The sequence below is a fragment of the Schistocerca cancellata genome, chromosome 1 (assembly GCF_023864275.1).
Source record: "Schistocerca cancellata isolate TAMUIC-IGC-003103 chromosome 1, iqSchCanc2.1, whole genome shotgun sequence".
NCBI classification, from domain to species: Eukaryota; Metazoa; Arthropoda; class Insecta; order Orthoptera; family Acrididae; genus Schistocerca; species Schistocerca cancellata.
This window is the reverse complement of record NC_064626.1, coordinates 1,017,138,246-1,017,162,668: the sequence shown is the minus strand read 5'-3', so window position 1 is coordinate 1,017,162,668 and position 24,423 is coordinate 1,017,138,246. Positions and strand designations below refer to the sequence as shown.

General features: G+C 40.8%; 1 protein-coding gene across 1 annotated transcript in view; it reads right to left on the bottom strand.

Moving 5' to 3' along the window:
- Positions 1-2,859: 2,859 nt before the first annotated feature.
- LOC126089203 (nucleolar complex protein 4 homolog A) overlaps positions 2,860-24,423 on the bottom strand; it is a 146,094-nt gene continuing 124,530 nt past the window's right edge. The window contains exon 10 of the mRNA XM_049906893.1: positions 2,860-6,688. Within this exon, the coding sequence (XP_049762850.1) occupies positions 6,572-6,688 (117 nt within the window). The 3' untranslated portion in view covers positions 2,860-6,571. The remainder of the gene's footprint in view (positions 6,689-24,423) is intronic.

Here is a 24,423-nt window from a genome sequence, read left to right as displayed (position 1 = left end):
CTAACCCTAAATAGCCTGCACAGGACTCTAAATGAGCTTTTCTCCGGCCTGTTGCAAGAGAGCTGGAAAAATTCCATCTGGGCCAGGTGACTTGAATGGTTGGAATGTTCCCACCACCCACTGGATTTTGTTGAAGATCACACACCCCTTGGCCAATTCCCAGTCCTCTCTTCGAGTGCCTGAGAACCGTACCTCTCTGGGGTCACATACTGTTCTGTGTTGTCCAGCAGAGTTTGGTTTTATTTATTTTCTATACTCATGTACATATTGGTACCACAAGATTTGGGGATCTAGAAGATCCACACCATGAATACCCCACGCAGTGTAAGGCTGATTACTCCAGAGGTCGCCCGGTATCCCTGAGACTCCATTTGCGCCCCATCTTCCCATGTGCCATGTACGCCTCAGCACAGATCGCATCACACCTTGGGTTGGATCAGGGAATAGGGTAGGATTAGGAGTGGATATTGAAGATGGGACGTTGTGGGACACTCTTAGTCTGATCCATTGGCTGCGGCCTTTCCGGCAGTAGGTCCTCTACCTTCGGCATAGGTCACAGCTTCCTGCAGATACGCAAGCCTCTCCACCCGCACGGACAGAGCTCTGTCAAGGTGGTGTCCCCCGGAGAGAAGTATAACCTTTCTCGAGGAATAACTGAGAAGTTTCTCACAACCACCTTCTAACAAGACCTAAATAAGGATCTTGAGCCTGCCGATTCCTGAGATCAGAAAATAATTGAGATATCTCAGTTAGGATGTTAAAACCAGAAGATCTGATGGCTAAACAACACTTCCTGGATTTGTGGGCACCCGTCAAACCAGCACACCGAAACCTCAATAAGACCTATTGAAGATGCAAAAGATGGTCAGCAAAGGACTGACTATACACAACAACATTATCAAGATAATTAGAAACACAGTTGTGCCCACCCAATATGTGGCCTTTCTTGCTTTTTCGCTCCCACCGTGGCTCATCCTCCTTCTGTTTTCGCAGCTAAGGGGCTTTTCTCCTCCTGATGGGTCTTCCTCCACTCGGCCTTCAGTGAGGTCTTGGACGGTGTGCTGACTCATCAGTTATCTTTCCTCACAGCCTTCGCTGGCAGCCTCGTAGACTTCCCTGCTCTCCCATACATGGCGTGTGGAAGTTACACCACAAGGCTTGGCCACACCTTTGGATGCCTGCATGTGCCTCTTGATGATGACTCTCTAAGTATTTTGTTTTTCCAGGCCTCCTCCCAGACATCCTTCACCTGTTTTTTCCTGCAAACCTTGAGGTCCCATGCTGAGGTTCTCCCGTCACTTACTCCAGTGCCGTCGGCACACTTGCCGCTGACTCCAGTGATGCACTCCATTCCCGCTGCTGGCCTGCCTGTGCGCTCCACAGCCATAATGAACAATGCACTGGCTACTGGCACCGTCCGCATGCCCACATGGGTCACTCGCCATCCTCCTTCCTTTGTGTTGCTAGTGTTCCACATGTCCCCGGCCATCTACATCAACTCCCAGCCGTCTGCTTTCTCTCATGCACCATGTTTTCTTCCCAACAGGCATTGTCATGGTGCACAATGTGCCCTTTCTCACTGCCGCTCTGAGCTGTACAGCACTGGTTGCGGCCCCAGCCATCTCCTCTGTCCTCAAGGATCCTCTCTTCTCAGCAGAACACTGGCCTCTTCTCTTCATTGGCAATCCTGTTGTCCAGTCGGATTCTCCCAGTTGATTGTGCTGTCTCCTCTGTGGAGAAGAAGATTGCTGGGTTCTTGGCTGTTGCTTTCACCATGGCGTCTGTCTACACATTGAGATAGCAAAGCTATCTCCCTCCGAAGGGGAGTTTATAGTGTATGGCTGGTGCCTGATGACTCAGCTTACATCCCACACACCACTGCCCTGCAGGTTGCCACCCTGCCAGACACCTGCAGCTGACGCAGCTCCACTAGACTGAAACATCTGCTGCAATAACAAGGGTGCCACGATCAAGTGACATAGCTAGCACTATCTCACATATGACAAGCCATGTTATACCAGCTACTTCCTTGCATCCATACATTGCATGGCCCTTACAGGACTGCCATCTGTAGCTCTCTCGAGTCTGAAACAGACCGTGAATCTGAGTGACATATGAAGAGTCTCCAATATCTTGCATCAGGACCATGTCTATGCTAGTGGAACCACCAACTGTGACCGCAGCTGATTCTTATCTTGCACCTTCCTAGAGCTATACTGAATGAGTGACAAATTATTGTATTGGATCAGGATGATCTCTCATGTTTCTTTTTGTTTTCTGTTGTCCATATTTTCTTTTGTTTGCTTTTTTGTAAATATCAACTTCCTTTGCTCAGTGCTACCTGGGCACCTTCTTAGTTTGAACTATGGGATACTTTACTTTCTAGTTAGATATTAAACTCAAATCAATCTCAGGGTACTGATCTTCTCATGAAAATTAACTATGCTTTTCAATATCCTCCAGACCCTATCCAAGCCTAACTATAGCTGACTATTGAGCTTTTTTCTGATCACATTTCTAATGAATTTCAAGTTCTGTCATGTCACTAGAGAAACAATAGCTCAGGACACCTTAACTTGCACAACTAACAGGCATCAACAATATGCAATATTTGGAAGTGTGTAATATCACAGCAGATCAGCTGAACACTACCGTATGCCTCAGAACACTTTTTGAGATGTTGTAATAAAAGGGGAAGACAAAACCCTGCATTGTTATTGGATTAAAAAATCAAAAAAACAAACTTCAGATACGAGTTTTCACATAAGTATTTATATTATTTTGTCCAGTCTCTGAATATAGTTCTATAAGAACATGTTTGCTCCCTTAATTTATTGTAACGCAGTTGTAAAGAGGTGCTGAGTCCAAAATTAAAATTTAAAAAAGATTATAATTTGTTGATACCATCAGTTAGTTTCATTTACATAAAAGAAGAGAGAATTTACATTATACTCAAATAGTTATCAGACTTTATTTCCTTATTTATGCAATTGGGCATCCATGTTAGAGCATGTAATATGATACAATATAATATACACAGAAAATACTGAAAGAAAACAAAACAAAATTATAAAACATGGAACTATAAATTGTAAGAATGAAAATAGCACCAATAGTAGTGACAATAATATTGGAAAATGAAGTGTAACAATTTACAGCATTTCACAAATGGGTAATAAAAGTGGACACAGTTGGCCATAATCCTTCAGAGCATAGCATTTGCCTGGGATCATTTGGGACAAACCATGGAAAATGCAACTGAAGTGAGCTGGATCAGCTAAAAAGCATGTATTCTCTTTATACAAATAGCTTTCACACTTTGCAATGCATTTTAGTTATTTACAATTATAAAAACAATTCTAAATACTCATATATCAACAATATCACCATTTCAATACACTGCATCCTAATAACATAAATAAATGGACTTACAATATTTCTGCACTGAAAGATAATACAGGCATTCTGGTTTGTTTTATCTGGTTCATTTTACACTATATTATGAATAGTTCAGTTTCCTCTTTATAGATAATTTAGAATTGAGAGAGATCAAGAGTGCCCATATGATAGTTTGTAGGCACGACCAAGACCAGAGGAGGGGAGAGGGGTATGGAGTACATTTAATATTTTGCAAGACGAGTGGTGACTTACAAGCAACTATAAAAAGTTCCAGTTCTGACCCTGTTAAAAATCTGTGTTATTTCGACTTTTAAATCATTTTCTCAAAAGCAAAATACCTGCCCATACTATATTTTGTTCCTTTCCCTGAGAGCTGGGGTTGGGGGGAGGTAGCATGCCCCTTTCTTGCCCCAGGTATGGACAATCTTGAAGGAGACCACTCACCAAACACAGAAGCAAAGCGTTGAGTTGTTGATAAGTGCACCCAGAAGAAAGAAACTTGCTAGCTTTCGGAGTTATCCTTGGATGAGCTAGAGTAATATACACAAACAAACGCATGTCTATGCCCCTGTATGGTGTCAGATAGACTATCAGTACCAATGTTATTTTGAGGCTGGTGGGCTGTCATAGTGGGTGTAGTGTTGGGTGGGGTGGGTGGAGGGAGAGGGAGGCAGAGAGATGGACTGTGGTGGGTGGCTAGTGCCACAGAGAGAGGCAGCCGGTTTTCCCACTAGGAATGCAAGAGGGAGGGGTTGCAGGTATATGGGCTAGCATGACTGTAGCAGCCAGTGGGAAGTGGCACATTTTGAAGATGATATGTGGATGTGACATGGATGGGGGGACAGGACAGAGGAAGAGGAAACTGTTGGGTGGAGGGTGCAGAGACAGTGGGTTACCTGAGATTGAGGCCAGGATGAGATGCAAGGATAATCCCCATCTGTGTAGTTCAGAGAGGCTAGTGGTGAAGGGAGGATCCAGATAGCTCAGGTTGTGAAGCAGCCACTGAAATTGAGCATACTGTGCTCAGCTGCAAGTTGTGTCACTGAGTGGTTGACTTTGTTCTTGACAATTGTATGGTGATGGCCATTCATGCTGGTGGACAGCTGCCTGGGAGTCATACCAACACAAACCGTTTGCAGTAGAGATGGTATATGACTTGGCTACTTTCACAGGTGGCCAGCCTCTGATGGGGCAGGACACAACTGAAGTAGGAGGTGCTGGGTGACTGGATCGGGCAGGTCTTCCAACTTGGTCCGCCACAGGAATATGATCCTTGTGGCAACAGGCTGGGAGTGCGAGCGGCATAGGGATAGACTAGGATGATGTGTAGGTTGGGTGCATGATGGAACACCACTTTAGGATGGATAGGAAGGATCTAGGGTAGGATGTCCCTAATTTCAGGGCAGGATGAGAAATCATCAAACTCCTGGTGAAGGATATCATTCAATTGTTACAGTCCACAGTGATATTGGGCGATGGGGGCACTCATTTGCAGCTGATTCTTGGGTGTGGTGGAAGGATTAGGGGTGTGTAGGATATGGCATGAGAAATCTGTTTGTGGGCTAGCTTTGTGGGGTATTGCCCTATAGTGGCAAGGGAGTCCTCATCACTGCAATCATTGTCCACGGGATGACATTAAAGACTCAGCCCCAGGCTTGGTTTCTGTAGTACTGATTTCTGTTTCTTTGTTGGCATGCATTGTTAGCACAGATTCATATTTCATCCTGTCCCATCTACTATATCTCAATGAATTGGACCATACAGAGACTGTATAGCTTCTGCAGCTTAATGGATATATATTTATTGATAATGGAGTTGGATGTATTGACGAAGTGGCAACAGAACTGTGGAGGCTTTTCTTGAGATTTTATGGCCCTATATAAGATGAGATTTTATGGCCCTATGTAAGGTGACACACCTAGAACTCATGCCACAAAATGGTGAAAAGGAGGAGGGGAAATAAATAAATAAATAAATAAGTACATGTGACATATTATGTGACAGGAACCATCTTTCATGTTCCAAGTAAAAGTTGGTACATAGCATATGAATAACAAAGAAGGGTTTACATGGATTATTATGAAAAATTTGGAATGTTAGTTGGGATCTGACCTTATTGCCACATAACTTAACAGGGTTAAATCCGCCAATGTCAACATCATTTGGAACCACAAATGCGTCATGTAGTTGTCCAACGCAACTGAAGGGAATATCCATAATTTCGTACCTGACACTTTATACTAAAACCACTATTCTTGGCACTATACCGTTCTTCAACTAAATATTAAAGATGACCAACTGTACAAATCACAGTCTTACAAAATCTATATGCTGTAACCATTTTTCATCGACTGATCTGAGACATTGTCAGGTTACTTGTATGTTAAAACGTTGGTTGCAAAGTCATGCAACGCTAAGGCTTCTAACATGTACAACATTTTATTTCAGTTTTTGTGCCTTGCTGTAATTACTCCCAGCTGCAAAATAGTTAAATGCTTAGCAAATTATATGTACAGTGTTACAGGAATTCTGTGCTTTTATAATATATAAAATGTTATATAATTTATTACATATTTTACACATTATTCCATTTACACTTTAAACTCAAAGCAATAGTTTCAAGTGTCTAAAATATGTGGTTTTTTGTTTAACATATCAATAGTATATTTAATACTAGTCAGTTCAGTGCCAATGAGTTGTCATCAAACATATCAGTGGCACAGTTCCACATATTATTGATATCTCCAGTAAAATTCTAAAATAAACACATGTACAGTTCTTATATTTTTAGAGTAATAGCAAAACTATATATCTCTGAAAATTATCAAATCATTTCAGTTAACATTTTACAATCATTAACAAAATAATACCAACAGATTGGTGATCATCCTCTAGGAAGATAGTAATCACAAGTGTAAGTGAATGGGAAGCTTTAATATAATACAGAACATCTGTTACTTAAGTTATATATACAAGCATACAAAAGCAGATCAAAGTACAGCCAAAGATTTTAGCAATACACATTAGCAATCTCAAATTCGTTGTGTGTAAGAAAAAAAAAAAAAAGAAAAAAAAAAAAGAATCCTGGAATGCATGTCAAGGTTCTATTATATATACTTCATGTCCTCACGGGCAATGTCACAAAAGTCACCCTGTCCAGAACACCCGACAATCATACAAGAGACCAATAATCCGACAGCCTTTCTCCACTTGGTAATGAAAGAGATGTTGGTTTTTCAAAAGTTAATATGACATCTTTAACTTTCTTCTTCAATTCTCTTTCGAACATCTAGAAAAAGAAAAGGAAAAACATAAGGGTTAGTGCAGTCTTATCATATTAACAGAATATTTATAATAATTTTCTTGTAGTGAATGATGTACATAACTTTTACAAACTATAATAATTCTGCATTTAGATACAACATTAACCATTTTGAATATAAGGAACAACAGAATTAACAGCCAAAAGCCACAAAGATTAGTTCAAAGGATGGTACACTTAACATCCTTCTGATGCTTCACTACTGGAAACTTCAACTTTTTGTTTCTTGATTTCCCAACAATTCATATTTCCCTTTCATACAATGTTGTATTCCAGACTCATTGCTGCAGTTAGCTTCTCTTTACCTTACTTAAGGCATATTCAGCAGTCATGCTTCTTATATAAAACAGTATCTGAGCAAATGTTTCTGGAAATCAGTATTTAAAGTGGAATCGATCACTAGATGACTTGAGAGGGGGACCTGCATGAAAAAAGGAGATGGGTAGTATTGTGTTGTTTGTAGAGAAGCAGTAACAGCATGGTGGATCAGTCAAGACAGCTCAGTTGACTTTGAATGTGGACTGATCACTAGATGTCACCTGAGCAGCAAATCCATAGGGACATTTCAGCACTTCTAAAGCTGCCCCATTTGACTGTTGAAGCAACTGTGAAGCAGAAACATAAAGAAACAAACATGGCTAAACCAAGATCAGGCAGACCTCACGTACTTCTATAACAATACTCTGTGGGTAAATGGCCTGGTGCAATCTTTTACTGACGGACAAGGACTGCCGAGCATTGCTGAAGGTGGTTGTAAGAAATGGTATGAAATCAATGGAAGGATGACTCATGAGTTCCAAACTGCTCCCAACAATCCAGCTAGCACAACAACTATGTGTAGGAAATAAAACAAGGGGATATCATGATTAAGCAGCTCCTCTTAAGCCACACACTTCACTCATCAAAGCTAAGTGACGTTTGATGTAGTGGAAAGATCAATGCCACTGGACAATGTATGACTAGAAGCAAGTGATTTGGAGTGACATATCACCTTATACCCTGTAGTAACCCAATCGAAGGATATGAGTAAGGAGAACTCAAGTGAAGTGCGCAGAAGTTGGTGTTACAATATGGAGATATATTTTTCTTGGTTAAGGAGTGGTTCCCTTATTGCACTTACAAAAATACTAAAAGCAATGAAACATAAACACATTTTATTTTATTGTGTACTGCCTGCAGTTGATGAACAGTTTGAGGCAATGACTGGTTGGATCGGTACGAAAACACACGTACCATAAAGCAGCGTCTGTGAGACAATGACACAAAGTAGCATCTTTGAGACAACGGATTGTGAAAAATAACATTCCTCAAATGGACTGGCCTGCCTAGTGTCCCAACCTGAACTCAATGGAACATCTTGGGGGTAAGTTAGAACTTCGACTTCACTCTAATCCCCAGCATCCAACATCACTATCTTGTCTGGTTTTGGCTCAAGGAAGAATGGCCTGCGATTCCTCTACATTCAGACACCTCACTGGAAGTGACCCCAACAGGGTTCAGACCGTCAAAAAGGAGAAGAGTGGACACATCTCGTATTAATGTCCACTAATAGGTGTCTCGATACTTCTGATCAGATAGTGTGTAATCTTTCAGTATTACTGTGTCTACCCTTGTTTTGCTATTAAACAAATTATTTTCCTCCCTGCTGATCTATATTTTAATCTTTGTTTTTATTATCTTCTGTCCAAATTCTGGTATGAATTGTCAATTGTAATCAACAGTTCTTCAAAGCCTTCCTTACTTTTAGCCAGATAGACTATGTCATCTCTGAATCATAACTGGTGCCTGTTCCCCCTTCTCTCTTGAAATTTTCTCTCTTCGTTGACTGCTTGCTAGACAGACAAGCCAAACAACAGTGACAATACGTCACCACTTTTAATCATTCTGTCTCGTATATTAAATGTGCCAGCTGCAATGGATAAAATTTCTACATCTACATAACTGCTCTGCAATTCACACATAAGTGCCTGACAGAGGGTTCTTCAAACCACCTTCACACTATTTCTCTACTGTTCCACACTCTAACAGCACATAGGAATAATGAACACTTAAGTCTTTCTGTATGGAGTAGGATTTCTCTTACTTTATTATGATGATCATTTTTCCCTTGTAGGTTGGTAACAATATTGACAGCCTTTAGAGTTATGTGATTTATGATACAATCAAAATTCCATAGATTTCTTTTTGTACTCGTGAATGACCTCACACTTTTCCATATCGAAAGACAACTGCCATTTTTCACACCATTCAGATCTCACATCTACGTCATTTTGCAACTTGTTTTGATCTTCTGAGGACTTTACTGGACAGTAAATGTCAGCATCATCTGCAAAGTATCTAGGAGGGCTACTCAGATTACCTCCTAAACCATTTATGTACATTAAAAACAGCAGAGGACGTATATCACTTCCTTGGGGAATGCTGGATATCACTTATATTTTACTTGATGATTTTTCATCAACTACTATGTACTGTAACTTTCCTGAGAGAATCCAGTTGCACCTGACAGGGGTACAATTTTATTTAAAGTCTCTTGTGACGCTACGATGTCTAAAGTCTTCTGGAAATCTAGAAACATGTCAATAGCACTCACTACTAATCTGTGCTGACTGTGTGTCAATAGACCAATTTACCTTTGAGATAATTCATAATGTTCGAAAATCCTACTACTAATCAATGTTAGTAATATGGGTCTATAATTCAGCATATCACTCCTATTTCCTTTCTTGAGCTTTGGTGTGACCCATGGAGTGTTCTAGTCTTTAGGCACAGATCATTTTTCGAGTGAGCGCCTGTATATTGTTGCTAAGTAAGGGTCTATTGCATCAGCATACTCTGAAGGGAACCTTACTGATATCCTGTCTGGACAGGAAGACTTGACTTTATTGAGTGCCTTAAGCTGCTTTGCTACACGAAGGATATCTACTTTTAAGTTACTCATGCTGAAAGTTATTCTGAGTCAAATTCTGGGATATTTACTTCATCATCTTTGTTGAAGGAATTTCTGAGAACTGCGTTCAATAACTCCACTTTAGTGGCGCTGCTATCGGTAATATTACCACTAGCATAGTGCAGTGAAGGGATTAAGTGTTTCTTAACACTGGCGTACTTCACCTACAACCAGAGTGTCTTTGTATTTTCTGTCAGATTTTGAGACAGAGTTTAACTTTGGATGTTATTAAAAGTGCCTCACATTGAAGTCCACACTAAGTTTCGAGCTTCAGTAAAAATTGCCAATCTTGGACATTTTGTGGTCTTTTAAATTTGGCATGCTTTTTTTGTTGCTTCTGCAACTGTGTTCTCATCTTTTTCGTGTACTATGGGGGATCAGCATCATCTTTTATTAATTTATTTGGTATAAATCTTTCAATGCCTCAGATACTCTTACTCTGAACTTAAGCCTTATTTCATCTACATTTACATAGTTAGTTGGGAAGGAGTGGAGGCTCTCTCTTAGAATGGCATTGAGTGAATTTCTATCTGCTTTTTTAGATAGATACATTTTGCATTTAGTTTTGGTGGATTTGGAAGTAGTTGTGGTCAGTCTTGCTACAATGATCTTGTTGTAACTAATCATGGTACGCTTCATGATGCTCCCTATTTGCTCAGGATTATTTATTGTTAAGGCATCAAGTACATTTTCGCAACCTTTACACTTTGAGTGGGCTCCTGAATTAACTGCTCAAAATAACTTTCAGAAATAGCAACTTAGTCAGTTTCTGATGATGTTTCATACCTACAATTACTGATAATGTTTTATACCTACAACCAGTTTTGAATACGTATTTTGACCAACATACTGAAGGTAGATTGAAATCACCACCAACTATAATTGTATGCATGAGATACCTATTTGTGATGAAACTCGAGTTTTATTTGAACTATTCAGCAACTTTATCATCTGAGTTGGTGGGGGGGGGGGAGTTGGTAAAAGGAACCAACTATTATTTTATTCTGGTTGTTGAGTGTAAACTCTACACATAATTCGCAGGTACTATCTACTTCAATTTCACTACAAAGTAAACTACTTCTAACAGGAACAGAGATCAGAGATGCCACCACCAACTATATTTATACTTCTACATCTACATCTACATGGCTAATCTGCAAGTCACAGTCCGCAGCTCGTGGTCGTGCAGTAGCGTTCACGCTTCCCACGTCTGGGTTCGATTCCCGGTGGGTCAGGGATTTTCTCTGCCTCGTGATGACTAGGTGTTGTGTGATGTCCTTAGGTTAGTTAGGTTTAAGTAGTTCTAAGTTCTAGGGGACTGATGACCATAGCTGTTAAGTCCCATAGTGCTCAGAGCCATTTGACCATTTTTGCAAGTCACATTTAAGTGCCTGGCAGAGGGTTCATTGAACCACATTCGCAATTCTCTATTATTCCAATCTCGTATAGCACGTGGACAGAATTAACACCTATACCTTTCCGTACAAGCTCTCATTTCCCTTATTTTATCATGGTGATCGTTTCTCCCTGTGTAGGTCAGCATCAACAAAATATTTTTGCATTTGAAGGAGAAAGTTGGTGTTTGGAATTTCATAAGAAGATACCACCACAACAAAAAATGCCTTTGTTTTTTAACACTAGAACAGCGGAGTTTTTGACATTCCTAAAACGGTGGAAAGGGATCATTTTGACTGCACATACAATATTTTCATATTTGACTTAAACAAGTACTTTTTTAGTGTTTGTTAATGCATACTTTATTCCTAGTAATCACAATAGTTATTTATAATTATAAATAATAATTACTAACTCATTTGAACAACAATGTCTTATACAAATTTATTGTTGCTACTGCTAACAAGTTTCTTAACTATAGATTTTAATTTATTAAGTATTCATACAACCTTCTAGACACATTTAGTACACTTTGTCCATTTTACTCTCACATGTGTTTTACAAACAGCTCTGTATTACTTTTCACTTAAGTCATTTGAAGCTGCTAGACGCACTTAGGTGATTTCTGTTTTATGCGCACATTTTCTGCACATGGCTTTATGACACTTTACATAGTTTTTGCTGGTCTTGTCGTCTTTGCGGAGGCTGATTTAGCACTTCCTCCGTTTTCTAGGTGATTTCAGTCCCATATGCTATTCCTTTGCCTGATGTTCTTGCTCTTTTGTTCCATTGAGTTCATTTGCCAGTTGAAGTATGAACTTCTTCCTTTCCATTTTCTTGTTCGTTACTATGTTATAAATGACCCACGCATTTATTATCACCATGTCCAGTACGTTGTAGAAGACATGCACTGGCCATCTCCTACATGCAACCTTCATAGTATATTTACGGGCCATTCGATCACCCACGTCCACCCCGTACTTTGTTGCATTGTTGAACATCACGGTTTCAGATTTTTTCTTTCCTTCCTTGCTTATTGCTACTTCAACATGCAGCGTACTCAGAAGAATGACATTTTTATTCTTCTTTCCTTGGTATACAGTCAAGTTGCAGTCTGTTTTGTCACTACTGTGCAATATTGTGGTAGAGTGTATTTCAGCATTCGGCTTCCTTACTTCATTGGGGATTTCACGGCGGATTTTTCATTGTACCAACTGTCCGCCCCATTAGCTGAATGGTCAGCGTGACGGACTGCTGTTCTAAGGGGCCCGGGTTTGATTCCAAGCTGCGTCGGGGATTTTCTCCGCTCAGGGACTGGGTGTTGTGTTGTCTTCATCAGCATTTCATTCCCATCCAGCGTGCAGGTCACTCAACGTGGCGTCAAATGTAATAAGACCGGCACCAAGGTGGCAGGATCTGCCCCCTTAGAGGCCTCCCGGCCAATGACGCCAAACGCTCATTTCCATTTTCCATTGTACCAACTAATGAAGTTTTCTTTTCTTTGAGTTTTTTAGCAGGTTGAAGAGACGTGAAGAAGTTGTCAGTGGTTATATTTCTTCCTTGATTTACAAATGGCTCCACGAGATGTAAGCGGTTGTTTCTCTCTGTGTGATGTATGGGACAGCATTACATATATACTTTGTCATTACATCAACAGCCAACCAGAGTTTGAGATCATATTTATCTGGTTCGTTGGACATGAATTGAGTAAACCTGAATCTTGCTTTGCTCGGTAACAGTTGCTCATCAGTGGTTAAATTTTCTCCAGGGCAGTAAGAGCGAATAATGTTTTCAATGAACTTTCCCCAAATTTCAGGTACAAGAATGTATTTGTTGGCTGAAAGGTGTTCAGCCCAGGTTGATTTTTCATCAGAACGGAGAAATCTGAAAAACTCCTGAAATCTGTCCCTTGGCATAACGTCCTTGATAAAATCAGGCCCCAAGAGTGCGACCAGAGATCATCCACAGACATACCTTTCGTGCCCAAGTACATCCCGAATACGTGATGGGTATCAGTTTCTCCAGTTCCTCAGGTCACACAGTCCATTCATTGTTTTTCAGTACTTTTCGATTATTTGATTCTGTGTATTTCTTCATAAGATGCAGCATTGCTTCATCAAAAATAAGAGAGAAGGCACTGCTGACAGAACTGTCTACTTGGTGCCAAGCAGTTGGACCTCCTCTCTCCTTCAGAACATTCACAGCTGACCACCTTCCAGAAGATGAATAATTCCCAATCTCCCACATGGTTCTGTCCCTTAAAATCATCTTTGCACTTGCTTCCAACTGTATCTGATGTGATGAAAGAGGTGATAATTGACATGTATCAGCATGAATCCTCTTCCACTAATTGCCCCTCGTTCACAATGTCTTCATCTTCACTTGTGTCAGGTTTATAATCATCATCATCTTCAGTGAAGTCAATTTCTGATTCAGCTCCGAAATTCTCTAAGAGACGTAACACCACTTCTTCAGAAAGTCCAGCTCACGATACATGTTCGAAAACATGTTTCACGGACAAAGACTGCCTGAGTGACACAACATAAGCTATAGCGGACTGGAATGTACACCTGCCAAGTTGCAACAATGAGGAGCAACTACTCTGTGTTACTGCTCACTGTTGCCACTGTATTGTTGGATAATTTACTTGTACTCAGAAGAGAAATTACAGTGGGGTCAAATTGATCCCTTCCGCCATTCTACAAAGACTGAATGAAATGGTGAAGAAAATTAAAGTATTTTGTAAATACTAATACATCTTCAGAAAGAAGAGAAAAAATTAGAAAAAGTAATACAATTTCATTAATGAAAAAAATAAACTGGATATGACAATGAACGAAAAATGTATGATAGGGGTCATTTTGACCTCTTTTGCTGTTCTAGTGTTAATGATGTCCATCCCAAATCCTGTATCATTTCGTGATAATAAAAAACATGCTGCCCTTCTTTGAACTTTTTTGATGTACTCTGTCAATCCTATCTGGGAAGGATCCACACTGCACAGCAGTATTCTAAAAGATCATGGACAAGCGTAGTGTAGGCAGCCTCCTTAGTAGATCTGTTACATTTTCTAAGTGTCCTGCCCATGAAACACAGTTTGGTTAGCCTTCCCCATAATATTTTCTATGTGTTTCTTCCAGTTTACGTTTATCATAATTGTAATTCCTAGGTAATTAGCTGAATTTATGACCTTTAGAATTGACTGATTTATTGTGTAACCAAAGTTAAATGGGTTCCTTTTAGCACTCATGTGGATGACCTCACATTTTTCGTTATTTAGGATCAACTGCCAATTTTTGCACCACGCAGATATAGTTTCTAAATTGTTTTTCAATTTGTTTTGATCTTCTGATGACTTTACTAGTTGATAAATAACAGCGTTATCTGCAAACAACCTACGACGACTGCTCAGATTGTCTCCCAAATCATTTACACTGATAAGGAACAGGGCCTATAACACTAACTTCGGGAATGCCAGAAATCACTTCAGTTTAACTCGATGACTTTCTGTCAATTACTACGAACTGTGACCTCTCTGACAGGAAATCACAAATCCAGTCACATAACTGAGATGATATTCCATTTACTACAAGCTGTGTATGTGGTACAGTGTCAAAAGCCTTCCGGAAGTCCTGAAATAAGGAATCAATTTGAAATCCCTTGTCAATAGCACTCAACACTTCATGCGAGTAAAGAGCTGGTTGTGTTTCACAAGAACAGTGTTTTCTAAATCTGTGTTGACTGTGTGTCAATAGATTCTTTTCTTTGAGGTAATTCATAATGTTCGAACACAATACATGTTCCAAAATTCTGCTGCATATCGACGTTAATGATATGGGCTTGTAATTTAGTGGATTACTCCTAATACCTTTCTTGAATGTTGGTGTGACCTGTGCAACTTTCCAATCTTTGGGTAGGGATCTTTTGTGGAGCAAATGGTTGTATATGATGTTAAGTAAGGAGCTATTGCATCAGCATACTATGAAAGGAACCTAATCTCATGTTGGCAGCTGTTCTTGATTCGAATTCTGGAATGCTTATTTCATCTTCTTTTGTGAAGGCATTTCGGAAGACTGTGTTTAGTAACTCTGCTTTGGCAGCACTGTCTTCAATAGTATCTCCATTACAATCGCGCAGAGAAGGCACTGACTGTGTCTTGCCACTAGCATACTTGATGTATGACCAGAATCTCTTTGGATTTTCTGCCAGGTTTCAAGGCAAAGTTTCACTGTGGAAACTATTATAAGCATCTCACATTGAAGTCTGTGCTAAATTTTGAGCTTCTATACAAGATCGCCAATCTTGGAGATTATGCCTCTGTTTAAATTTGGCAATTTTTTTTTTTTCTGCAACAGTGTTCCAACCCATTTTTTGCACCAAAGAGGATCAGCTCCATTGTTTGTTAATTCATTTGGTACAAATCTCTCAATTGCTGCTGATACTATTTCTTTGAATTCAAGCCACATCTGGTCTACACTTATATTGTTAATTTGGAAGGAGTGGAAATTGTCTTTCACGAAGATGCAAATGAATTTTTATCTGCTTTTTTGAATAGGCATATTTTTTGTTTATTTTTGGAGGCTTTGAGGGTTACAGTATTCAATCTAGCTATGACAGCCCTGTGTTCACTAATCACTGTATTTTTTTGATGCTCGTTATTGGCTCAGGATTATTTGTTGCTAAGAGGTCAAGTGTGTCCCCAAAACTGTTTACTACTCCCATGGACCGAGCGAGGTGGCGCAGTGGTTAGCACACTGGACTCGCATTCGGGAGGACGACGCTTCGATACCGTCTCCAGCCATCCTGATTTAGGTTTTCTGTGATTTCCCTAAATCGTTTCAGGCAAATGCTGGGATGGTTCCTTTGAAAGGGCACGGCCGATTTCCTTCCCAATCCTTCCCCAACCCGAGATTGCAATCCGTCTCTAATGACCTCGTTGTCGACGGGACGTTAAACACTGATCACCACCACCACCACTACTCCCATGGGCTCATGAACTAACTGCTCGAAATAATTTTCAGAGAATGCATGTAGCACAATTTCAGATGGTGTTTTATGCATACCACGGGAATTAAATATGTATTTTTGCCAACATATTGAGGGTAAATTAAAGTCACCACTAACTATAATTGTATGAGCTGGGTACATGTTTGAAATCAGACTCAAGTTTTCTTTCAACCTTTCAGAAATTCCACCATCTGAATTGGGAGGTCGGTAAAAGGATCCAATTATTATTTTATTCTGGATGCCAACAATGACCTCTGCCCATACCAACTCACAGGAACTATCTACTTCAATTTCGCGACAAGATAAACTACTTCTAACAGCAACAAGCACGCCACCACCAACCGTGTTTAGCCTATCCTTTCAGAACACCATTAAGTTCTTCGCAAAAATTTCGGCTGACCTTATCTCCGGCTTTAGCCAGCTTTCAGTGCCTACAACAATTTGAGAATCAGTGCTTTCTATTAAGGCATGGAGCTCTGGCACTTTCCCCAATACCGGGCATGGAGCTCTGGCACTTTCACCAATACAGCTATGACAATTTACAGCTGTTATACCGATGATTCCTGTAACTATGTTCTTCCTGTGTTTGGCCTGCACCCTTTGCAACTTAAGCCCTTTTTGAGTTTTCCCGAGGCCCTTTAACCTTAAAAACCACCCAGACCATGCCACACAGCCCCTGCTACCTGTGTAGCTGTCCCCTGCGTATAGTGGACTCCTTATCTATTCAGCGGAACACGAAATCCAACTCTCCTATGGTGCAAGTCGAGGTATCTACAGCCTACACGGTCACCTGAGCCTCTGATTCAGACCCTCTACTTGGCTCTAAACCAGAGGTCTGCAATCGGTCCTGTTTACTATGCTGCAAATGGTCAGCTCTGCTTTCATCTCACAAGCAAGACTGGCAGCCTTTACCACTTCTGTTAGCTGCTCCAAAGTGACACACATAATTAGTATCAATGTGAGCCACCACCTACAGCTGGTTGCACGCTGTGCTCTTCATGGCATCCACAAGAACCCGTTCCACGCCAGGAATGACTCCACCCGGTATGCACACTGGCTTTCTTCCCCTTCTTGGCAGCCATGTCCCAAAGGAGCCCTATAATGCACCTAATGTTGGAGCTCCCAAATATCAATAATCCCACTCTCTGTCATTGGCCGGATCTTGCAGCCTGAGAGGTTTCCTCTGAAACATGACAGGCGACAGCATCTGGCTGAGTGACAGTGTCAGCCACAGACAGCACACAGAACCTGTTCGTCAGACTAACCAGTGAGGCCTTATGAGTGGCCCCCTGGGAAGTCTTTCACCACAAGTGTGTGGTCAATCTCAATTTGAGCAGTAACTGGGCTGGCCACCGGTGAGAACTGATCGGAGGACTCGGATGAGAGAGATGTCTAATGGATCCCCACGGCCAGACCACAACAGTAGTGCCCATCCACTGCAACACCCATCAGTGTAACCGAAGCCATCAAAGCCTGCAGCTGAGAGTGAAGTGTCACAAACTTGGCTTGCATCCACACACAACAATCACAGTTCCTGCCCATACTAAAGACCGTGGAAAACTAAACTACCCAGATAAATGGACTATCGGCACATGCTGCAGAACTCTATTGTAGATGGAGACAAAAATGCAGGAACTGTGTCTAATAAACTAGGTTAATACACAGAGATTCAAAAACCTAACTACCGAAGCACTAAGGTGAAATTAAATAATTTTCCCCTGATTAGGAACTTGTAATTTGTCACAAAATTGGTTTACTTTCCAACGCAAAACAAAAATGTGAGAATTGTGGCTATTAGATATTAAATTAACATGCAGAAACTCAAGAAACTACACTACTAAAGCACACAGATGATACTATACTATTTGCTCCTGGTTAGGAACTTTTAAAAATCACAAAATTGGTTACTTCCCTGTTACTGTGTCTGTCTTGGCTGGTTGCTGCTGCCTAAATTCCTAAACACTGTTAGGTCCTTTGTAAAAATTTTGGCTGAACTTATTTCCACCTTTAACTGGCTTTCGGTCCCTGTAATGATTTGAGCTTCAGTGATTTCTATTAATGCTTGGAGCTCTGGTTCTTTCCCAACACAGCTACCACAGTTAGCAACTACAATACTGATTGTTGCTACATCTATGCTCTTCCTGTGTTTCCCTGTACCCTTTGAAACTAAAGCCCTTTCTGCACTTTCCCATGACCCTCTCAAAAAAAAAAAAAAAAGATGGCAGAACCAGAAATACCACCATCCTATGGTGCAAATTGAGAAATCTGCAACCTACACAGTTGCAGAATCGTACGAGCCTCTGATCTGCACCATCCACTCGGCTCTGTCGATGTTGCTGCAAATTGTGAGCTCTGCTTTCATCTCAAAAGCAAGACTGACCGTCTTCATCACTTCAGCTACCTATCTGAAACCAGAGAAAATCTCTTCTGACCCAAAGTGACACACACTGTTAATACCAATGTGAGATACCACCTGCAGCTGGCTACAGTCTGTGCTCCTCACGGAATCTGGAAGCACTTGTTCCACATTTGGAATGACTCCTTTGGGTATGCACACAGAGTGCACAATGAATTTTTCCCCTTTCTTGGCAGCCATATCCCTAAGTGGCCCCACTACGTGGCTGACACTGGAGTGCTCAACTACATGTAAATCTGCCCTCTGTGAATGCCCAGATCTTGCGTGCCGAGAAGCTTCCTCTGGAACACGGCAAGTGACTACATCTGGCTCAGGAACTTTGTCAGCCATTGACAGCACCCGAAACCTGTTCGTCAGATGAACCAGGGAGGCCCTTCCATAACCCCCTTCCCCCGAAAATCTTTCGCTACCTGACAAACCTTGAAACTCCCAGTTGACCATGGGTGAAGGGTCATTCCCAACGTGGGCAGTATCCGGGAAAGTCACAGTAGTGGACTGATTCGGGGACACATGGGATGCGCTGGACGTACCTTGCATCCCCATGTACAGCCCCCACAGAGAAGCCCAGAGGCAACAGCCTCAAGCTGCATAACTGAAGCCAGCACCACCTGCAGCTGCGAGCAAAGGTTCACCAACTCAGTTCGTATCTGAACACTGCAATCAGAGTCTCTATCCATCCTAAAGGCAGAGGAACTATAGAATAAACTGTAAGTAAAAAGTGGAACTCACAAACGAAACACTATGCTCTGAAGTGCTGCTGCCTAGACAGGAGCTGCTGACCGACTAACAAGTCCTACAGTTGTTACTGTCAACTGAGATGAAATGAACGCCTGATGAAAAACAAATGGCAGAAATATGCACTACACAGTAGTTAAAACATTAAATTGTGGCCACTAGAAACACAAATACACAAGAAATTTAATATTTTAGACTGGAATGTATACAGTAAATAAAAAGATAAGTTTCTTCTTGTTAATAGAAACTCGTTATAACTCACAAACTGAACTCTGTGCTCTGAACACTGCCTCCTGGATGGGTACTACTGACCAGCTAATTCCATCACAGACAAATAATGCATAGAATATCATAAATGTATAATATGCAATAGAGTGTTATCCAGGAAGGATTAACTATGGCAGTACTTTATTAATATTCTTAGTCAGTTATAAGTATTCCACATTACTTGCCTGCTCCACTAGTCATGACCAAAGCCATAACTCAGATATAACACATCAACAACACTTCCTAGCAATGCAGTCACCATAGATTGCGTTAGCCAACATTGCCAGAGATGGTGACCAACACAGCCAGAGATGGGTATGGCTCATGAGGTGCCATGAGCCATTGTTATAAATCAACTGCAGGAGAGGATAGCAATATAGGGTTGGTAGCCCATCAACAACAAAACAGTTATAAGAGCCATTTACAACATTTATATTGACTGGTACAGTTTTCAGTTCCTCCAGCAGCTCAAAGGCCATATTTCGCAGTAACATGGTAGATGGTACAAACCTACTGTCACATGTCAGTCACATATAGATCACATGAAGGCCAATACTCTAGCTCATAATAAAACTGAAAACTTGCTTGATGACATGCACAACCTTGTTTTAGTACTAATACTTCAGACTGTCATAGGCCAATTGGCTTCAAATGCTGTGCTATTAATTAAGGAGATACAATTTTAACATCCTTACCCTGCACTAATATGCAGCTCACAACTATATGCCCACAATTATGCAACTTCAGACAAGTGTTGCCCCTGTCGAGTCTGGAGGGCAGCAGGTCTGCCAGTTGCCTGTGCTTAAAGAGGCTAGCTCTCCAGCATACACTCAGTGCTGTATTTACCATGAGTGTTGTCTATAACTTCTCGCTAAGCCATTAATGAGATCTTCACTAGTGTCTTATTTTCTCTTAGATTGTTCTTTGGTATTACAGCTTGTGCTATGGACTAGTTTTGCTTAAAATATTCCAAAAGCAGATTTCTCCTTAACCTATGATGACTGTACTGCTCTATTCTGATCAAAGTTTGCCTCTCTATCTATTCCTTTGGAGAGTCTAATGTGCTGTTGTAACAAAATAATGTGCACTCTGTACGTCTGCTGGGGTGCCTCATCAGAGATGCGAGGAGGCCCTGCCTGCGGCTATCGAGCATGCGGGCTGCACTTGTCTGCAAGTTGTAGCTCATGTCAGTACCAATGACTCATGTTGCATGGATTCTTAGACAATCCTCAGTTCGTATATGTGGCTGGCAGAGGTGGTTAAGACTGCTGGCCTTGCGTGCGGGATGCAAGCAGAGCTCGCAATTTGCAGCATTGTTCCCAGAGTTTATCGAGGTCCTTTGGTTTGGTGGCGAGTGGAAGTACTCAACTGCTTTGTCAACTCTGTGATGGTCTTGGCTGCAGACTTCTAGACCAGTGTTATTCTGTGGAGATCTGTAGCACTCCCCCTGATAGGTCAAGGGTGCACTACACAAAGAAAGGAAGCAAATACTTGGGTAGCAGAGTACTTGTAGAGTACATGAGTGTTTTTAGGCAAGGCAGTAGTTTGAGGTGCTCTAATGAACACTCGCCAATCAATATCCAGCAAGGGAAGTCAAAAAGTTTTCATAATAAGACACTTCAACTGTTATAATTTTATTGGTAAGCTATTGAAGTATTCGTAATAAATTTACAGAATTTACTGCTCTCCAGGAAAGTTCTCGCACTCAAACTATTCTTAGGACTGAGAGCTGGCTGAGACCCAAAGTGAAAAGCTCCGAGATATTTAGCGAGTCATGGAACATATATTGGAAAGACAGGTTAGAGACCTTTGGAGGGGGAGTGTTCATTGCTGTTGACAAAAATAATGTCTCTGATGAGGTCGAAGTGGAGTGTGACAGTGAAGTTACCTGGCCGCATATATCAGGTGTAGATGAAACCAAATCAATTGTTGGATGTTTTTACCGCCCACCCGATTCTGCTTTGAAAGTTCTAGAGTCATTCAAAGGAATTCCATGGTCAATAGCATGTGAATACCCAGATCATGCAATACTAGTTGGAGGCAACTTTAACCTACTGAGTGTAGACTGAGATGTCTATGTATTCATTGTGGTGCAGGGGGGAGAGGGAGGATACAGGCAGACAGTCAAGCAAAATAGTTATGAATGCGTTTTCTGAGAACTATCTTGAGCCGACAGCTCGGCATCCCAGACACAATGGAAATATCTTAGACTCTGTAGTTACAAACAGGCCAGACCTTATTGATAATGTCAGTACAGAAACGGGGATTAGCGATCATGATGTCATTATAACAACTATGATTACGAAAGTTAATGAATCAGTCAATAAGGCTAGGAGAATGTTTCTGCTACATAGAGCAGATAAGCAGTTCACTTAGACAGTGAATTGGCATCGCTTAATTCCAGTAAGATGGATGTAAAGGAGTTATGGGAAGGTTCAAGCAGACTGTAAATCGTGGTCTGGAGAGTTATGTGCCTAGTAAGTGAATAATGGATGGAAGAGAAACACCATTCTTTAATAATGAAATTCAGAGGACACTAAGAAAGCTGAGGCTAATGAACTCTCAGATCAAAAGGAAGAGCACAAATGATGACACACGAAGCTTAGTAGTAGAGAAACAGCTGAAAGATTTAAAAGTACATAAATCATGATGTCTGGATGGAATCCCAGTTCGATTTTACAAAGAGTATTCTATGGCACCGGCCCCTTACTTGGCTTGCATTTATCGTTCATCTCTTACCCAGCACAAAGTCCCAGGTGACTGGAAAAAGGTGCAGGTGACTCCAACATATCAGAAGGGTAACAATTACCGATCGATTTCCCTAACTTCTGTTTGCTGCAGAATTCTTGAATGTATTCTGAGTTCAAATATAATAAATTTTCTTGAGACTGAGAAGCTTATATCAATGAATCAGCATGATTTTAGAAAGCATCGCTCGTGCGAAACTCAGCTTGCCCTTTTCTCATATGATATGCTGCAACCTATGGATGTAGGGCAACAGGCTGATTTCATATTTCTAGATTCCCGAAGTGTGTTGTCCTTGACAGCAAGTGTTCATCAGAGTCAAGGTATTATCAGGAGTGCCCCAGGGAAGTGTGATAGGACCACTGTTGTTCTCTACATATGTAGATGATTTGGCAGACAGGGTGGGCAGCAATCTGCTGCTGTTTACTGATGATGCCATGGTGTCGAAGTTGAGTAATTGTAGGAAGATACAGGAGGACTTAGAGAAAATTTCCAGTTGGTATGATGAATGGCAGCTAGCCCTACATGTGGAAAAATGTAAATAACTGTGGATCAGTAGGAATATCAAACCTGGATACAGTATTAGTAGTGTCCTGCTTGACACAGTCAAGTTGTTTAAATATTTGGGCATAACATTGCTAAGGGATGTGAGATGGAACGGGCATGTGAGAACTGTGGTAGGGAAGACGAACGGTTAATTTCAGTTTATTGGGAGAATTTTGGGAAAGAGTGGTTCACCTTTAAAGGAGACTGCAAATAGGACACTGGTGCAACCTATTCTTGAGTACTGCTTGAGTGTCTGGGATGCGTACCAGGTCGATCAAAGGAAGACATTGAAGCAGTTCAGAGGCAGGCTGCTAGATTTTTTACCAGTAGGTTCGAACAACAAGTAAGTGTTACAGAGATGCTTCAGGAACTCAAATGGGAATTCCTGGAAGGAAAGTGACATGCTTTTCGGAAAAGACTATTGAGAAAATTTAGAGAACCGACGTATGAAGCTGACTGCAAAACAATTCTACTGCCGCCAACATACATTGCATTTAAGGACCATGAAGATAAGATATGAGAAATTAGGGCTCATATGGAGGCATATAGACAGTTATTTTTCCCTCACTCTATTTGGGAGTGGAACAGGAAAGGAAATGACTATTGGTGATACAGGGTGCCCTCCGCCAAGCACTGTATGGTGGCCTGCGGTTTTTTGTGTGTGTGTGTGTGTGTGTGTGTGTGTGTGTGTGTGTGTGTGTGTGTGTGTAATGTTTTATTTATTACCATCAGCCAATTTTAACACCATGGTCATTATTAGGGCTAGGATTTTCATGACCTAAAAAATCCTCACAATACGCACCAAAAAATGTTATGTCAAAATATTTGCAAAAATATTCACATTAACAGAAAGAATATGACCTAACAATATTAAAATAAGGTAAAATTTCTTTGTAAAATAAAGTCAGTTTATGATCATGAAATGTTTATTTAAGAATAAAATGCACATAAGAAGCAAGCTAAACTATGGAATTTGATGTGTTGTTGCATGCTTTCTATTAACATTATCGGAACATAGTTAACCTATGGTGTATTTTTTGGACATCTTCATTTTTCTTCAATTTCTAGTTGCAATAAACAATGAATACCTTGTGCAAATTTTCAAATAAAAGAGATTTCCTACTGTTGGTCATGGAATCCTTGTACTTCGAAAACCTACTTCCCACTTCAGCTGACCCAAGACAAGCATATTTAAAATGGACAATATCATTTGACTCTAAATGTAAATGATTAAAAGAGAAATTACTCTCACACAAATCATTGAAATGGAACACTGTGTCACTGGATTTATGACAGATCTCTTCTACAACTCTGTAAGATGTGAACTAAACAAGTCACATGCACAGTTTTACTGCATTTTAGACGGGCATGTGAGAACTGTTTTAGACAGCTACGTGCCGAGTAAAACTGTGAGGGACGGGAAAAACCCACCGTGGTTCAACAACAAAGTTAGGAAACTACTGCGAAAGCAAAGAGGGCTTCACTGCAAGTTTAAACGCAGCCAAAACCTCTCAGACAAACAGAAGCTAAACGATGTCAAAGTTAGTGTAAGGAGGGCTATGCGTGAAGCGTTCAGTGAATTCGAAAGTAAAATTCTATGTACCTACTTGACAGAAAATCCTAGGAAGTTCTGGTCTTACG